We start from the raw sequence: 19750 nt of genomic DNA, 5'->3' as shown, positions 1-19750 counted from the left end.
GCAACGAAATGCAGTTTGCATCCATCCAGAAGTGCTTTAGTGATATAGATATATTACAATATATATTAGCAATAGTATAGATATGTAAGTATATTACAGAAATGGGTCTATTATGGTATGTTATAATGTACACGGTATGAAGTATGTTGTGAATGTTCTATAACTATAAGTATGTACAGGCTGTAGTGAGTACAAGCTATGTACAGGCTATGAACAGGATATAAATATGAAAAACTACAGAATATGAAATAAATAACTTTACAGAAATCTGAGATATACAGCTATACAGAAATGGGAACTATGCAAGTTGTAAACAGTTGTAGGATTAAGTTTCTACAGAGGCTCAGTCCATGTTATTATTGTGTGTTTGAAGGTACAGTTGTCCATTGTGGGTGTGTGTATGTTCAGTCCATGTGTTAACGTGGGTCAGACACAGTTTTAAAGCATGTTTTTAAGATACAGTTTGCTTTCATATTAAAAGGTCTGTCTGCTGCTTTTCAGGTGTGCAACAAGCCAGGCCAGATACTAGTGATGTGCGGATCGATCCTGAAATATCGATTCCTCCAATACCAATCATTTATGTTCTAGAATCGATTCTCACATTAAAATATCGATATTTTAGTAATTTAGAGTAAATTTGTAGTTTATCATTAACAGTAACAGAGTGGAAAGAAACCATAACATTTGGATTGTCTACATTAAAAGGAACTACTTCCTCTTCCACCTTTCATAGTCATGTGCGAAATACGGCTGTATAAATGTCTCGCAGCCCCTTGGCGTGTGCAGCTGAGCGTAATTGGAGTCATGTGCGGACGTATTTTACCTCCACAAACAGCTGAGACGTGGTTTGCGATACATGTGGCAAAAAAGTGAGGTGTTGTGGCCATACTAGAGAGACATTCAAAAGGGCTGTTGGGGGGTGATAAATACATTTTACAGGGTTTATTTAAGGGATAAAATACGTTAAATGTCACCGTTATTATTGGCCGGCTCGGAAACAGCGGGGGTGTCCAAATTCAGAGGCTACTTCCACCTGAGGACCCGGCCTTCGCGGTCTAAAGAAAGCCGGGTAGTACGGCACGAGCTCCCTCGGTGGAGTGAAACTCAGCCGTCTGCTCCTTGCTATCTAAAATATAATCGGGCACTTGCGTGAACTCTGGACTGTCTCACACTTTGTTTAATTAGTTTTCTGTTTGACGTTTATTCAGCTGTGTGAAAACCCTGGAGGAACCCTCCCGTTAAATTTTATTTAATCTTATAACTTTAACCTCAGCCAAACCGATTTACTCACAAACATATAAAACACCAAAAAGCCAAACAATAACATTTTTAAGTTATCAAAGTGACATATATATCATGTTTAACCCGAGTAGCGAAATACCGCGGGGGTTTGAAGACGATGTGTCGGTCGGCTCAGATATTTGACGTTTACAGAGCTACATTTTCACCTCAAAATATGTTAAACGTTTTTTTGCGACCCAGAAAGGGAAATAAGAGTAATATTAAAACTAAGTAGCTGCCGTCATTGTTGGAAACTGGAATTGGCTGGGCTGCGCTATGAATTCTGCAATATGGTTTTTCAATTTTGTTGTCCGGTTGGAAAATCGGGAGAAATTCGGGAGAATGGTGGCTCCGGGAGATTTTCAGGAGGGGCACTGAAATTTGGGATTCTCCCGGAAAAATCGGGAGGGTTGGCATGTATGGTTGTGGCAACATCACTAACCTTGTCAAACACCTCAGAGTAAATCATATCACAGAATATGACGAGCATATGTTGAGGCGAACTGAAGAGGAGGAGAGGGACAGGTGCTGCTAGGGCAAGACACACGTCTCTCACAGAGTCCTTTAGTGCTGCAGGCAGGCAAGGTGTTCAAATAGCCACAACTTCAGTTTTTTATTTCTATATGATGAACTCTGCAACAAGTAATCTGATGTCCTGTAATCATTATGATGCTATAATTTGAGATACAATAAATAAAATAAGTTTTTGTACAAAGTATCGGTATCGGATCAGTATCGTCGATACCACCCTGAATATTACTTGGTATCGGATTGGAAAGGAAATCAGTGGTATCGCACATCACTACCAGATACTACTCTGGAAAGATGTGTGAGAAGCTTAATATAGATAGAAGCTTCCTGGCAGCTGTGACTGGTGGCATAACAGGAACAGTAGTGCTGACCCTGGTTATTGTATTCATTATCAGAAGACCACAGTAACTTTCACTTGAGTGGATGACATTTTCTCTGCATTTGTTCATTAATGAAATCAAAACTGTCATCAGTACTGGAGTGTAATGTAGCTGAAACTTTAACTTTGAAATGTAAATTTGTTATATTAGGGCTCATTTGGGAGGGAGATGGATTGTGAATGTTTCCACCTGCAAAGATTATTGTATCACATAAACCTTTCCATTGATTTTTGAAATAACAAGGACCTTCTATTAGGCATCAGGATTAGAAGCAATATAAGGACCAGGAGTAAATTGAGCCACTCCACTCAAAGGTGATGTCCCAACATAACATTATAAAAACAATGATTTGTCTATTTGTATGTGACAGTGATTTTTTTTAAAGGAAAATGTAAGGTTGGAATTCAATTTCACAACAAAAAAAGAATGTTATTTATTTTTATTTGAACAGATTTCAGATACATACAGTGGCCACACAGGGATAGTATACAGGTTATAGTTCACGCCAAACATAAATTTAAATATACAGTAATTCATCTTAAATACAACCATTAAACAAGTCCGGACTTGTTAAAGCATTTACTTTGTTCTATGCACAGTGAGCACTTGCACTCTTGGTCTACTTAATATCCAAAATCCAGTTAAGTCGAAGATGTACACAGTTAGTTATCTTTAATTTTACTTGGAATGGAAGAAAACAAATGATTTTTGCATCTACAAAGATAACTGACAAAATCTACCAACCTTAGCTAATAATAATAGCAAGAAGAATAGCTAGAAGTACTATGTGTCATGTACAAATATCATCGGAACCTTAGCGCTAATCATTGACAACAATGCTCTATTTAAAGGTATAGTATGCTACATTTTTTGGTTATTGCTAGCAAACACAATTTTCAAACTCACTACCAGATTCACTTCAGCCAAAGACAGTATAAAAGATGTTAAGTGTTACCCGCTGGTTCCTGAAATCTCATTTGAAGCTTCACGATAATTCTTTTGAGTGGCATTTTGGTGTTTTGAAACCTGATGTGAAGAGTGAAGGGTAGAACTGACCATGAAACTTGTGCTGATGTAGATATCGTGGGAAATTCTCTTTTCTGGCAAGAAGAATGACCTAGATTTCCAAGATGACTGGAAACGAGTCACTGAAACCCTAACCCTTGCCATTCAGGCTGTCATTTATGTCAAGGACGGCATTTAGTAACGACTGCAAACAAAAGTATAAGACAAGCCTCACTTTTACATCTGGCAGGTACAGCCATGTTTTACACTATCTGTCAATGCAGCTGAAGTGCATTCTTCGTCCTGTTTGCTGTTATTGTCCTGTATATGTGTTACAGTCAAGAAACATCAGTTACATGGCAAAATAAGAATAAATAAGAAAGGCAGGGTCTCTGGAGATAAAGACACTGTCATGCACTTCTAATTGGTCATAAATAATAACTAGACAGGGGTTCTATTGCTTTTTAGGAAAACTACATATAACTATAGATAATGATATGATTATAAACAACATTTAGTTAAATCTCCTTAAACAACGCACTGTAAATGTCAATGAACTACATACTAACTTAATGCTAACTGTATTCTCCTGTAGAGGGGTAGTTGGACAGGCGAGTTGTTAGTTCAGGATTCACAGTCTGAAAAGCAAAAAAATTAAACTTTTAAAACTCAACTTTAATTCACAAAAGATCATTTCTGCTTCCATGTGGTGAAGAAGTAATTAATGCTGACCATATGGGTACTATAACTGTTTGACACGAGAGCCTCGTGAAAAACAGCACAACATTCAAATTGTGATCACAAAACCAGCAGAAAACAAGTATTCATATTGTTTCAACAGGTTCAGTGTGACCATGGTTTAATAACTCATTTTATTCAATTTGGGTTACCCAGAAATCAAAATGTCAATTTCTGCTGCTTAAAAAAAAGCAAAACCTTGAGAAATGTGTCTTTTCCACACTGTAGATAAAGCAAATAAACAGGGTTCATAACTTTGGCAATCCATGAAATGTTTATCATCCAACATAATCAAGGCAAAATTACAATTTCTTTCTTGGCTAAATTGTTGCAATTATTTGTAATTACCTTATCCCTTATCCCTAAACATGATATCTGCTAAACACCAACGTTATCATTTTAAGCATGCTAGTATGTTGATATTACACAACCTATGCCGTTCCACCGGAGTACAAGTGCAACCCTGCTACTCAGCCTTGTTATAGATTACTTTGTAAACACAAAACAACTTGTATTTGTGTGGTGGTTTACAGCAGCCATCAACAGTTAATAGATATAACCCTGAAAATGCGAGTTTAGTTACTGAAGGATCTCTCATCACTCAGGATTGATCAGTTCAGTGGGCTACCAAGTTTCAAGATAGAAATTTGGCATTATTAAAGGAATATTTTTAAGGACAATAGATAGAACTGACCTACATCTTCAGTGGTCTTTTGTGTACGTAGTTGAAGTGAATTTCTTTGTGCTGTCATTTCCTTTTGATTTTCCCTGAGGGAAGAGACCAGAAGTATTATCAACCATGTTTCTATCACTTTATCAGGCAATTCTGTATGTATCTCATTGTTGTGCTTACAGTTATGAGCTTGAACAGTTCCTCTCTGACCTGATAGTAACAATGTAGACAAATTGTTTAATACATTAAGTACATGGCAAATACTAAACACTTTCTTCTAACCATCAATTTTTTTTTTTATAAATATATCTAGAGTGATATCTGTTCCACTAAAATGATTAAACCTACCTTCTGCTCTGCAAAACACCCTGTGATCAAAATAAAAAAACCCTGGAAGAGAGAAAAAATATGTAACATGTCTAAAAAGACACAATGGTTTTCCTTTTGAATCAGGTTTGCAGTTTTTATCAGCAGAGACAAGAGTTTAAGGGAGTTATATGCCAATGGGAAAGTTAGATCTGTGCATTGCCATTGAATGAAGTTTTCTGATCATCATCAGAAACTTGGATATTGATAATTAACTCAACTTTAATACATGGCTTTATTTTTACTTTTAAACAATGAAATAATGAATGTTTTAAAATATGTTACTTCTACAATTGATCAACAATGAAAAGCAAAAAAATATAACTTTTAAAGAAAAAGAATTATAAAAAAAGACAATTATAATTTATAAACTATGATAGAGGGAAATGGAGATTTGTCCATTGTTGATTTTCTTATTCATATTTGTGAATGTTTTAGATCATCAAATACATTTTTTGAAATAATTATTACCTAAATTTGCTTGGTATGTGCTAACTGTGCATTCAAATTACCTGGAAGGTATTAAGGATGGTGAAAATGTAGGTGATAACGTTATAGATGGGGCTATCAGACATGATGAGTTGAATGAAGCCAACAATCCATGTCACTCCAAAGACAGGTGTTAGAACAATCACCACTTTGAGGATGCCTTTTGCCGTTTCCTTGTCATCGGCCTTGCTGCTGTCAGGGACTGAGGTCTTCATCAGTGTAACGATGACAACAATCATGGAAAAGAGATTTGCCAAAACAATGGTTCCCACAGGCAGGAGAAAAGCATGCATGGAGCCAACCAAGAGTTTTACATAAACTAGCCAGCATGTTTTGCTGTCGTAGTAGTCCTGGTTGGTGTATTTGCAGTACACATAGCTGGATCCCACCATTAGGATTGGGCAAACATAGCCTAAAATGCTGGAGAGGAACATGAAAACTCTTTTCCTCAGTGGGCTGAAGACAAAGATGAGCTGGTGGACAAGCATGATGCTCAGGCACAGCATCCAGCAGAACATAGCCAAGAAAAAGAGGTGCTTGCATATGGTCAGTACTAGACACCAGCTGTCAGTTAAAGTCTTGGGATTGCTAGAAGCCAAGAAACTGCAATCTGCAAGCAAGAGGAATGTGGCAATGTTCACTATAGCTGTGTGCCGAAAATGAGAAAGGTTAGTCTTGACCACAGCTGACCACACCAGAGATTCAATGATGAGAAAGATCACCAAGGAGCAAATGGACACACCAAGGCCAATATTTGAAATAAGTTCAAGGATAGGATCTTGTTTTCCTCCATCACCCTTGGACATTAGGACAGAGAATGCAGTTAGGTGGTTGCACTCACATATTGTGTGGTTTTTATCAGAAATGCTGATATTGCATCCTTCATCTGACCATTGATTCCTTGTGGTGTTCCAGAAGACACAGTGAGGTTGAGTGGGGTTGGTTTTCCCACTGGGGAAGTCCAGTCTAATTTGTATAGTTGAATCACTATTATTGTCCAGTGTGGCTGATAATATGAGGTCGGTACGTTCAGGTTGTATGCCATTAAAGCTGTTATTTAATTTACTCATTAGATTTTTCACAGCTACAGTTTTCAGTATTCCATTGGTCTTGTTCATATTCACACCAATGTCAAACACAGACACATAACAGTCATTACTTCGACAGAATGTAAGGTCTAGATTTGTACTGTTGATTCCGTCGCTCTGGTTGACCTTAATGTTCTTCACTAGACCTTCCACAGACTCTAGGTAGTTTGATGACATTTTATAACGAATTGTGTCATTTACCCCACTCCAGGTGCCATTCAACATATTGCTTGCTGCACTAACAAAATCCTGAAAGACAGTAAAATAGAAAATAAACTTAAAAAATTTATTTGACTGAACAGTGACTTTTCACACTTTCTCAGTTGATGCTAGGACCCCTATTCAGGCGTAATCCGCTTGGGTGTACAGTCAAGGATCTGTAAGTACTGCATGGTCTGTTGTTGAAATTTAAAGTGGAAGAGAAACTACATGTATAAAGGGTCATTTCCACTACAGAGCCCTGTTTTGGTTAGTTGTTGCTAATAGACTTACATCATTTATGTTAGCTAATTAGTAACAGAACAAGTAACATGTTTAGAAAGAGTTATATGTTGCTGTATTGACAGTTAGCTGCATCACAGAGTCGTGAAGGACATTATTTTAGCAATTCTTTTGTTATTCTATTATTTCTTAAAGGTCTTACTGTAGATTAAAGAAAATGTAACATATTTAAACTGATGAAACTGATAATCTGCCATATTAATCCATATTATACAGTTGGTGGACATTTTTTCCTGCAGAATAGGTACTTGTACATTTTTATTGACTTATTTCCATTGTGTTGTATTATTGGTATTATTCCTCTAACTATCTTGACGTGACATGAGTAGTAGAATGTAGAATGAGTATATGTTGAGGATTATTTGAATTTCTACTTCTAAAATGAAGTCTGAACTTTTATATTCAGAACTATGTATGTATAACAGAAAAGGTAGATGTGCTTACAGGAAAGATATCCTCTCCCAACACAGTTGTGTTTGATGCGTCGGCCATCATATTTAGAACACCGATGGAGGCGCTAATGTCAGCAATACTTTCACCAGATCCAGAACTTAATGTAGAGCTGTTCTTTAGCCCTCCAAATATATTCTTGGCCACCTCCGTGGTGGCCCCTAGTCCCTTCAGGAAGGCCTAGATAAAGGAATTAGTGTGTAAAGAAAAGAAAAATCCTATAATTCTATTTTATAGTTCACAACAGTAAGCACAACAGACACTTTATTTTAAAGTCTTGACATACTTTTACATTTGGATTTGTATGGGTTACATGCAAAACATTAAACAAAGCAGTAGTTTTACATATGCAATATGCTACGCTGTGTAATTGAAATCGCTCCAGATTTGACCATACTCCTTCTAAATGGTATGATCTACATAGCTTAGTTTTGGAGTTTATTAAATTTTACTTATAATGTTGGGTGAAAATGGTAACAAATTGCAACAAAAACCTCTTCGTGATTAGTTGCCAGCAGATATCTGTAGTTTACATGAAAAATGCCAACTTGTCTGTCAAACACTCACCATTTTATTCTCTTAGTCGTAGTGACAGTATGATGCAAACAGTAAACTGAAGACTGAGTTGAAATGTATTGGTTGCATTAGTAAGGAATACTTTATCAGTTTCTGGTTTGTGTAAGTGTATTTGGAGCCAAGTTAGCATCTATTCTGTAAACCACTGGTTATTGTGGGAACCTGCTGGTGACTAAAGCAATTCACTCTAGCTTCCGTCAGCAAACTTCCAGTTACTACTTAATACTGGAATACACTTTTTCCGTAGCAACTAGTGGTCACCGACCAGTCTCTAGGCCTGTGTGACTGAGACCTAGCCTCAGCAGAGAGCTGAGAGTATGAACTTTAAAGTCAAGGTGAACTAAGATGAAAATTTACAAACCTTTATCATTGCAGTTTCAGAAACTAAAAATACTGAAACACATACACAAATGCAAACGAGAGCAAACAAAAACGTATTATTGTAATGACAAATAAAGACACACTCACTTCAGCTGCATTTGAAATTTTGTTCAATTGTTCACTGACGCAGCTTGAGAACACTGCCTGCCAGGCTGGGCCGTTACAAGGTCGGGACTTATAGCCAACCGTGCCTGCTGGGCATGTTCGAATAATCACTGTGTCTCCAGCTGGGGTTTTTGGCCATGTATCTTTATCCAGTAGCTCCTCTTTACAAAATGGCTTCCCAGCTTAATAATAAAAAAATAAAAAAACATTAGGAAAAAGAAAATAATATTATTAATTATATTTATATCATTAGCTGGTGCAGCATAGGCCTTTGCAAACATATGCAATTCTAAAGCCTGAGAATATGTCATTATACTACACATGAAATTTACAATAAACAGATTAAAGTAGACCCATTATACATTTCAGGCATATATTGCTGAATATTGGGTAGCCAGTCAGTTGAAAGTTGGCTTAAAAGAACGGTGGTATTATTGGAACTGTTTTTCAGACAAGATTGCACCAGCCCCTGGCATAATAGTAGAATAGAAATCTGGAGCTGGACTGAGCATAATAAGGCCCCTTTAAACGTATTTAAAATAATAGACAATTTAAAGAATCCTTACCATAGATAACTGGGATGTTCAATTGTGCACTTTTAATTTGACCGATTACATTCTTAAAACTGATATTAACATATGGTTCAATCGTTTGTTGGCAGAGGATGGCAGGATTGAATGTGTAGTTGACGTAACTGCTTGAAGCTGTAACAGAAGATGACATTTTTTTTAAGTGAATAAAGATTTTGTGCAGTAAGCTTTACACATATTTTGCATTACTGATTAATCTGAGTGTTTTTAATGACATAAATAAACAACAACAACAACAAAAAAAACTATGTATTTGTTTCTGTTAGAATACTGAAAATTCAAGGAAAAAATCTTACTTGTCATTTTTACATCAGGAGACACTTTACCATTGTAGCCCCACGAAATGGCATAGGTTGTATTGCTTGCTGGGATTATGGCACTGACGGTAATGCTTACACTTCCCTGATTTTCTGAACAGTCCACAGTAAGAGGCATGCTACTCAGGGTAATTGTATCAGGTAGGAGGGCCACACTCAGATGAGTCCTGCCTATGTGCCTGATTGACCCAATGGTAAATCCACACTCATATGTGCCTGCAGGGAACATAAGACAGTTACAATTATAATGGAGGGTTGGCCCTTTACACATTAATTGACATTTCAGTTAACAACACATGCAGGAAATGACAGGAGCTGAGCCACCAGTTGCCATATTACTGACCATAGTGGAAACAGCGCTGAGAGTATAAACAATATATGTCAAAAATATTACAATGCAAGTTTATAAAAAATCAGATTCTTATTTGTTATGAACAGGTTCAGAGCAGAGCTGATCAAACAGTTTAAATCCATTGTGCCATTGTGCTACCCACACAAAGGATCAAACCAGTTTTTTTGACCTGTCCCCTCATCCCTGTTGAAAATCAATAAAATATCGATCACAAAAAAGAAAATAAATATTCAAACCTGTTCAGAGGAAGTGCTTCACAGGATTAATTCATTATACTATCTTGTTAGTGTGAGTTTATAACTAAGTGTATTTTGTATACTGATTTCATATCAGAGATGTTTTATCTCTAATCAAGAAAAAAGTGTAAACACTTGCCTTCCCAAGTGCCTGTCACCTTGTTGAGGGTAACACCAATACAAGATTGGAAGGTATTTGTGCTACAGATCTTATTCAGCTGGACCACACTGCCGTCGTTGAGCTCAAAGCGCTGATTCCCTGTGGTTAGATTCCAGCCTGCGCTGTCTGTGGCCTCCTCAAGTTTGCATGCAAGTTGTGGCGTGGACTGATAGCAAACTTGAGTCCCTGGGGCCTCTACAATGACCATTCCTGTGTTAAGATAATACATGGAAATATAAATTATAAAAATGCTAAAAAGGTCACTTTAAACTTATCCAACTTTAAATTTAGCCAACAACATTGTTTTGGAACATTTATGAACATTTATTTTATTCATACTGAATGGTTAGAATAGATAATGTCACAGTTCTGGGTCATTTTGACCCAGCATTTTTTGTTTTTTATATTCTGGTGTTTATCTGTATTATGATTTATGTTCCGATTCTTGGCTGTGGCTCAGGTGGTAGAGCAGATCAGCTACTGATTGGAAGGTTTGTGGTTCGAGTCCTGGCTTCCCCAGTCTGCATGCCAAATATCCTTGGGCAAGTTACTAACCCCAAGTTGCTCTCCGATGCATTCATCAGAGTGTGAATGTTGGTTAAATTGCACTTGATCTTAGAAGTGATTGTATGAATGGTGTGAATGAGGCATGTTGTATGCAGCGCTTTAAGTACTCAATAGCCCTAATTTCACCCAGCTGTCTCCCTCCTGTTTTTCATTCCCTGATTACTATGCCATTTATTTAAACCCTGTATTTGCCTTTGTCGCGTTGTACCCTCTAAATGCTGTGTGTTTGTGTTCCAGCTCCTTTGTTCTGAGTTGAGTTTTGTTTTGCTTTTGTGACTTTTATTTTATGAGGTTTTTCCAGCAATAAAAGCTGTGTTTTGAGTTCCAGTCCCATCGTTGAGTGTCCTGCATTTTGGGTCCTTTTTTTCCTTCCTGCCTGCACACAGCCTATCATGACAGATAAATTGTAATAACCATGCATTAGTGAAAACTAAAATTAATTGGCATGGAGACAAATAATGGGGATATGGTAAGCTAATGTTACTGCAGCTAAATTGGTATGGTTAAATATATGTGGGCATAATATTTCATTTTGTTTTGTTTTTCCAATTTTTTCACATGTAGTTTTATTGATTCTGAAAAGACAGATCGACATATTTGACATTACTGGAATTAACTGAAGAACTCAAACATTTTATAGACAATAAAGAGTGTGCAGTTGGAATACCTCTATCTAGGGATTGAGATTAACGAAGTTTCTATTCTCTGTATGTCCTGTACATGTGGCAGAATTGACAATAAAATTGACTTTGACTTTGACTCTAGATCTCAAAATGCTTTTGACACAATATATTAAACAAACTGGAAAAGTGTGGTATTAGATAGTTTGTGCTGAATTGGGTGATGAGACAGCAATTTGTAGATATAAATGAATACAAATCAACCTGCATGGATATACAATCTGGAGTTCCTCAAGGTCCGGTGCTAGGCCCGAAACATAAAATATTCATATGACATATGAGTCTCAAAAATAATAAAATGTTTAAGACTCATGCTACGTGTTCTCACTTTGTTGCACTTGTGGAAATATATGTTTTTCAGTGAGAGTTTACAGCAGCTTTGCTGAATGGTAAATGGCCTGTATTTGTAAAGCGCTTTACTAGTCCCTAATCAATCAATCAATCAATTTATAAAGCACTTTTCATACAAAAAAAATGTAGCACAAAGTGCTTTACATAGTTAAAAGCAGCCCACCCCACCCTCCAACTCACTCCCCACACTCTCATTAACATAAATGATGTGAATACACACATATCCCCCCCCACACACACACACATACACACACGCGCACACTTAAAGAGTAAAAATTGGGCTGGGCTCGCATGAGCCAAGTGAGGAAACACTATAACAGGGAGCCGTCTGCACCGGGAGCCGGTCACAGACCGCAGCCTCCAGGCTGGGCACACAGCAGGAGGGAGGCCAAGGAGCCCCCCAGCCAGGCTGAGAGGACCCCCAGAAACCCAGCAGCCACAGTCGATCACAGCCCCGGTGCAGAGAGCGCCCTCTGAGGAAATATGACACAATAGGATATATACAGGGTAAAATGATATATACAGGGTAAAATGATAAAATAAATAAGAACAGGATACAATATAAATATAAATATAAATAGAGTAAGAAGATTAAAAAATGAATAAGAATAAAATCAATAAATATTAGGTAAAGTCTAAATTAATAATAGAATAACAGGATAGAATAAATAAGCATAAAATAAATAAACGTTAGGTGAAAGCTAAATTAAAAAGGTGGGTCTTGAGCCTGTTCTTAAAAACATGTACGTTCTCTGCGGCCCTGAGCTCCTCCGGCAGGCTGTTCCACAGACGAGGACCATACCACTGAAAAGCTGCCTCTCCGTGAGTATGTGTCCTGACTTTAGGGACAGTCAAAAGGCCAGTACCAGAGGACCTCAGGGTCCGCGAGGGTTCATACGGTAAAAGCAGATCTGAGAGATAAGAAGGCCCAAGACCATTAAGACATTTAAAAACCAATAAAAGAACTTTAAAATCGATCCTGAAACACACGGGGAGCCAGTGCAGCGATTCTAAAACCGGTGTAATGTGGGCCCGCCCTCTGGTCTTCGTCAGCACACGAGCTGCCGAGTTTTGCAAAAGTTGTAAAGTTGAAATATTCTTCTTAGGAAGACCAGAGAGCAGGGCATTACAGTAATCAATGCGACTGGTAATAAAAGCATGCATCAGCATCTCCGTGTTGGCCCGAGAGAGAATTGGGCGGACTCTGGCTATATTTTTTAGATGATAAAATCCAATTTTGGTTACATGTTTAATATGTGGGATAAAACCAAGCTCAGAGTCAAAAATAACACCCAGGTTTTTCACTTGTAGCGAAGGACATAGTGAAAATGCCTCTAATTTAGACAAGAGTTTCTCTCTCTGAGCCTCAGGACCGACGATTAAAACTTCAGTCTTGTCCTGGTTAAGCTGTAAAAAGTTTTCTGCCATCCAAGGACCTTAAAGCGCTTTACACATTCAGTCATCCACCCATTCACACAAACATTCACACACTGTTAATTAAAAAAAGAAGTGAGTAAATTTGGCTTGATATGAAAACTTTATGTAGCCCTGGCTATATAAATAGGTCATTTATTTAGATAGTTCATTTATATTGATAGTTAAATGCAAATGTTCACTGTGTTCAATAATGTGTATACAAATGCCTGTAAGGTATGTGATGTGTGTCACTTAAATGCACAGCCTTTTTATTTGTATTTTGAGGTTTATGTCATTATTTTTGAAATGTTATTGATATGTACTACAGCTCCAGTGAACCCTGAAGTAGTCTCTGGTAGATGGGTGGGAGTAAGTGGGGAGTGCACTCTGCAGGAAGCGAGAGAGATGAGAGCTGAACAACAGTGTCGAGTGAACGCAGAGTTCATAGAAGGGCGACAGACGTATTTTCGGGTTGACGGGTAGTTAACTGTAGTGGAAAACTGTTGTACTCTACTGTGAGTAGGAGGAGACGGACGTCTTGCTGGTGTGTCAGAGAGGTCCCTTCTGCTGGTGTGCTGAAGTTATGTGTTCACATGATAGCACGTGGAGACGACGACTGTGAGTGCTGCTGCCGCGGCCTGCTGGTAGCCTTGACCCAGTTTCCTCCACTATCCCCTTGAACTGCCTGGAGGTGTGAGTACTGTTGTTTGCACGTGCTTTTTATTTTACTACTTGGCAACAAGTGAAGCGACCATATTGTTTTAGGTCCCAAAGCACCCGAGCCACGACTCAGGCCTGCAACGAGGGGTTTGCTAGCAGAAAGACTGTAGCACTTGAGGTGTGTGTGTGTTGGTGAGAGTGCGTGTGGGCCCACAATATTATTTGATTATTTTGTTTCTGTTCAGGTAGATGGCTTACCATTGTTTATCAAACTTTATTAATTTTACTTATTTTCCTTTGTGTTGTTGTTAACCAATTATTCACTAAAGTGGAGTTAACTTTATAATTGACCTGCTTGTGTGTGGTTTATTTCCATATAGTGTAGTTTTATTGCATATTTTATACCATAAGCATTAAAAAGGGAGTATCAGTAGAAAAGTAACAACAGGAACCCAGGGCCCCTCTCAATAGAATGTGGGATGGGTGTTACATTTAACTTTGCATTAAATGTAAGCAAAACAAAGATCATGTGCTTTGGAAAATGAAAACTAACTCATTAAGCATTGTTGCTAATGTATGGATAGAAAATACACTTGGGGTGTGAACAAAAACAGCTGGACGGCTCATTTTAGACATAAAAGCAAAAGAGCAAAGACTGTTGCATTGTTGGAAACACAAGTCTCATTCTGAACCATACTGCTTACTTATTTTGTCATAGTTGAATTAGTGTGTGGAAATATGGGGTAACATATACAAAAACACAATACCCATAATGCACATTCCAAAAAAAAAGAGGTATGATACTTAATATAACTCCATATCTGGAGCACACAAACTCTATATTTTTAGGTCCAAACAAATGTCATAAATCTCTGGTACAGAGAAATATATAGATTAGAAGATCAAGTTGTACAGGAATTGAAAGAATAGTAAAAATAATTTTTTACTGACCTAAAGTGTCCACAAATATAGCTGTAGGTGTAAGCAGACTTGTAAGATTATTGACTATGTCTTGAAGTTTACTAGTCAGCACTCTGACACTGACAGCTACCTGAAAGTCAACATACTGCAGCGATGGGGATGTGGAGATGGTTCTGTAGAGAATGATGGAAAAATAACTTGTTATCGACATAAAAAAAACATTACAGTACAAACAGTAAGTTTTATTTACTGTGCATATCTAATAAATTTTGTCAGTCTCCAAAAGTGTCTAAAACCGACATTATATTACATATTGCAAGGTCTCCAAAAAGTATTTGGACAGTCTCTTTGGAATCCTAAGATTAATCTTTTTCGCAATCACTTTTGTGCACCATGAAATGCAGAAAAGAAAATTAATGAATGCAGTTTTCAAGTGCTGTCCCCTCTATTGCCAGGGAACAGCTATTGACACTAGTCATCAGGTATGCACAGAGTTACTGAAATGATGAGAGTTTTACATAGAATTCTTTGGCATGGTTTCAGGGTTTCCCATCTACCAATCAGCTTTGAAGCTCAGGTCTCTGAAACAGCCCTGAAGACATTAGCTAACTCAGGTAGAATCATTTACAAAAAACTCACCTATAATAACTAACAGTTTAGTTGGTGACTATAAGTGGTGTCACAATAATAAGTGATGTTGTTTAAAAAAAAACAACATTGACGAAAAACAAACACAAAACCAAAAAGGTAACTTATATAACATATTTCTTTGTAAAATACAGTACCTTGGACCAGTAACGTTCACATACTGAATAGCATTCAGTTTTTGAAATTGGTTTCGAAGCTAAGAAAAGAAAAAGCATGACATCGTTGATATTTTTGTACTATGTAACAATAGAAAACATATTTATATTTATAGTTTATTTATAGAATAGTACAAACGTGAGGATGAGACATACCGTTGTGTTCTTGGTTGAATCCCATGCTGCAGTCTGTACTGATCCATTGATGAAAACTGTGTTCATTGTAAATATTACAGTTTGTTATTACTTTGGGTTTTATTTTGGTTGTCAAAGACAAGCATGCATATCAGCATGGGGACTGCTTTGAATGCACAGACTGGGATATGTTTAGAGAAGCTGCTACATACTCAGACACCGTGGACCTGGAGGAGTACACAATCTCAGTGACCAGCTACATCAGCAAATGCATTGAGGATGTCACTGTCTCCAAGACCGTGATCTGCAAACTATAAACCCTGGTTCTCTGCAAAGCCACGCAACCTGATGAAAATCAGAGACTCTGCCTTTAAGTCCAAAAATAGAGGAACTTACACTACAGCCAGAGCAGATGTATCACGGGCCATCAAAGACGCAAAGCGGCAGTATGCAGATAAGATCAACACACATTTCACAAGTACAAAGGACACTCGGCGAATGTGGCAGGGCATCCAAACAATCATGGGCTACAAGCCAACACCTCCAGCATGCAGCAGGGATCCCTCTCTGCCAGACCAACTAAATGACTTCTTTGCATGTTTTGAGGCAGAGAACAAAGAGCCAGAATAACAACCTGTCTCGCATTAGTCTTCTGAACATTTAGATGGTTGTTAACTTCAGGAAGACCTCAATGGCTCACACTCCACTGCACATCAACGGATCTGCTGTTGAGATGGTCAACAGTGTGAAGTTCCTCGGTGTGCACATCTCAGCTGACCTCTCCTGGAACCTGAACACCACCACCATCATGAAGAAAGCCCAACAACGTCTTCACTTTCTTAGGAAACTGAAGAAGGCCGGTCTCCTTCCTCCTATCCTCACATCATTTTACTGGGGAACCATTGAGAGCATCCTCTGCTGCTACATCACTATCTGGTACGGGAAATGCACCCTCGCTGAAAAGAAGTCTCAGCAGCAAATAGTGAGGAGAGCAGAGAGGATCATTGGAAGCCCTCTCACATCCATCTCCCAACTCTATGACAGACACATCATTCGATGTGCGAACAGCATAGTGAAGGACACTTTCCACTCCTCACATGCACTGTTCTCCCTCCTTCCATCTGGCAGACGGTTTCGCAGCATTAAAACTGTAATGACCAGACACTGCAAGAGCTTCTTCCCCCATTCAGTCATAGCCCTCAACTCACTACCACAAAAGGACTGATATAAACATACACCTCTACAAACACCTTACAATAATCATCAAAAGACTCAAAAACAACAAAAACTACCACAAATCCACTACAAACTGGTCCTGGGAACAATATTCTCATTTGCACACTCAGTCACATACTTCTGAACACACACCTAAATTCTTTAGGCGAAATCTTTACATTTTTGCATTTCGTACACGTCTTTGTCATGTCTCATCAATAATATCCTGACAATAGCTTGAAACTGGTATTCAATACCTACTGCACATTCTCTCAGTCCTGTCTTTGTTTATCTTTGTTTATCGTACAGGTAATATTGTATAGTTACCATTATAGTATTGTATAGAATTGTATAGTTAGTAATTAGTACCTTTTTATCCCTTAATTTTTACCAAAACTTAGCATGTTATTTATTTATAATTCCTAGTTTTATATCTCTTGGATATATATTCTTTATATATTTATAAATGCACCATAGGGGGCTTATGGTGGAACAGCATTTCAGTACACTGTATACTGTGAATACTACTGTATTGACAATAAAGCTCTTGAATCTTGAAAAAGTAGAAGAGTGAAAAGCAAAGGATAAACATAGCTGTATTCAACAGATTTGTACACCACACTTATTATAGTTTATATTAATTTAGTTTCAACTGGAATCCAAGTACATTTTCTCATTTTAATTTAGGTGTAATTGTTCAAAATGTTCAAGTTGTTACATTACTTTCAGTGTATGCTTTGTTTTTGATTAATTTATTTGTAACATAGGTGCTTTTTTCATGGCAATATTTTGGAAATTCAAAACAGTATCTTAATACTATTCAACAAAACAGACACTGTTGTCAAATTTGACCAAAGACATGTTTGACTATTGTTATATTTTTTTTTTAAATAAATAATATTGTTTATTTGCAAAAAAAGTACTTCTATTTTTAAGTACTTTTAATGCTTTCAACACTCATTTTAATGCAAATAGTTTAATTTTGCATTAGTTCTCTATAACACTGGTATACACTAAAACTTATTCCATATCATTAATCAACAGAATAGAAAAAATAAAATAAAAATAATAAACAAAAAAACAAATAAAAAAGAGTTACACATTTCAGGAGATCTACCTTGAACTTTAGGAGAACAGAGGGGTGTGATGTAGGATACATTTTGTTTGCAAGTAGCATCCCCGCAGCAGCTGTAGTTGTAGCACACTTCATTGCTCCAAAGATAATTTGTAGAGCAGTTGCAGTTCGTGTCAGTTCCAACAATGAGGCATTCTAGAAATAAAAGAAAACATTCTTAATTCTCTGAGTTTTTTCTTTTTAGTTTTTTTATTTGAGGGTTAGGGCCACTCTGGATCATCAGAACTGTATGGGAAAATTTGACTGACACCTGCTTTCCTTCATAGTACAACAGTAGACAACATGTAATGTAAAAATATCTTGTCATGGTCCGTGGTCCTGTGTCTAAGGTGTCTGTGTGTGTGTGTGTTGGATGCCCTGGTGGCCACACCCCTGGGCTGGGCCATTACCGGCACACCTGCTTTCCATCCGGGGCGATTACCTTTTTTTTTTTATAAATTAGTGTGAAAATGAAAATCACTAAAATGACCATTTAAAGGTAATTTTTTAAACACACATCTACATCCCACTTCTGGTTTGGCAGAATCTGCAGATGCAGCTTGTAGCAATGCTCATGCAAATTCAGACCACACACCATTACTTCCACAGGCATGCTGAAATGATCTGTATGTAAACATGCCATGTTTTTTCTTGCAGTTTCAGTACAAAACTATCCAAGGCCTAAAAACTCTGTTTGCATTAGGAGTGTGTGTGTTATTTTGATAGTCTTGTGTTTCCTGTGCTTTGTATCGGCTTTTACTTCCCCTGTCTCATTTCCTGATTTGTTGCAGCTGTCTTCCTTGGTGTTTCCCATCTTCCTAATTATCTGGTGTGTATTTAAATTCTCAGCTTCCGTATGCTCTTTGTTATGTCCTCTCTTGCAGTTTTTTTTTTGTTGAGTAGTTGTTGATTTGGTTTCCTTGTTCCTGTACCTGCATTATTTTGTATTATGATTAAAGGACATGTGAAGTAAGTAATGAAACTGCTTGCAAGTTTATTTCTTACTTTCCAAGTCCTGTGTTCCTGCCTGCTTGCCAGAATGGCAGGCAGGAGTCTGACCTCATAATTAGTTTGTGGGTTACTATGTTTTTTTTTCTGTTGTTTTTTCTGTTGTTGTTGTTTTTTGTTGTTTTTTTTAACCCTGCAGTAGTTTTATGATTTAAGCTTTCTTTGTGTATTAAAGTCACCAGTGACCATCAAAAAAAAAAAAAAAAAAAAAAAAAAAAAGATTCTAGCCAATCATTTTACGTTTCCGAGGATAGTAGGCGGGGCCAGGTACGTGCGTTCTTTTAGAGCAGAGCTACAGATTAAAAATGGCCAAGGCGAAGCGGTCAAAAGTCTGGCTGTACTTCACAGCAAAATATGCAGACTCAGCAGCCTGCAACAAGTGCTTTAAGGTGATACTGTCAAAGGAGGTAACACCTGAAATCCGATGAAACACCTGGCGACGCATAGCGTTTTCTTTTAAAAGCCCAGAAATGCGCCGTATGATAGCTTGCTGCGAGACCTCACACCGAGCACATCTACTGTGCGTGGGTTGCCTGTTATCGGACCCGGAGTTAGCAATATCCCCCAAAAACCCCGAAGAGGAGAGTCCTGGCCCCTAGCCCTGCCAGTGTAGCAGAAATGATGATGGCAGCAGCAGCCGTTCTTCTCTGCGTGAGTAGCT

The 19750-nt window shown here is 37.7% G+C and overlaps 1 protein-coding gene across 3 annotated transcripts in view; it reads right to left on the bottom strand.

The window, feature by feature from the left end:
• Positions 1–2616: 2616 nt before the first annotated feature.
• Positions 2617–19750, bottom strand: part of adgrf3b (adhesion G protein-coupled receptor F3b) — a 29761-nt gene continuing 12627 nt past the window's right edge. The window contains exons 6-19 of one of the 3 annotated variants that reach the window (XM_085431195.1): positions 18085–18237; positions 15774–15829; positions 15600–15658; positions 14845–14987; positions 10199–10429; positions 9451–9687; positions 9131–9268; positions 8547–8746; positions 7497–7682; positions 5487–6800; positions 4957–4998; positions 4789–4818; positions 4634–4703; positions 2617–3835 (exon numbers count right to left, since the gene is read on the bottom strand). In XM_085431195.1, the coding sequence (XP_085287321.1) occupies positions 4638–4703; positions 4789–4818; positions 4957–4998; positions 5487–6800; positions 7497–7682; positions 8547–8746; positions 9131–9268; positions 9451–9687; positions 10199–10429; positions 14845–14987; positions 15600–15658; positions 15774–15829; positions 18085–18237 (2855 nt within the window). In that variant the 3' untranslated portion in view covers positions 2617–3835; positions 4634–4637. Of the gene's footprint in view, positions 3836–4629; positions 4704–4788; positions 4819–4956; positions 4999–5486; positions 6801–7496; positions 7683–8546; positions 8747–9130; positions 9269–9450; positions 9688–10198; positions 10430–14844; positions 14988–15599; positions 15659–15773; positions 15830–18084; positions 18238–19750 lie in introns of all 3 variants that reach the window. The other 2 variants (XM_085431194.1, XM_085431196.1) reach the window with 2 other exon arrangements.

This window comes from Copadichromis virginalis, linkage group LG15 (assembly GCF_057382275.1).
Source record: "Copadichromis virginalis isolate Kocher_CV1m ecotype Utaka linkage group LG15, C_Virginalis_male_GT1.1, whole genome shotgun sequence".
Taxonomy (NCBI): Eukaryota; Metazoa; Chordata; class Actinopteri; order Cichliformes; family Cichlidae; genus Copadichromis; species Copadichromis virginalis.
Note: the sequence above shows the minus strand (reverse complement) of the source record. Positions and strands in the feature narration are given on the sequence as shown.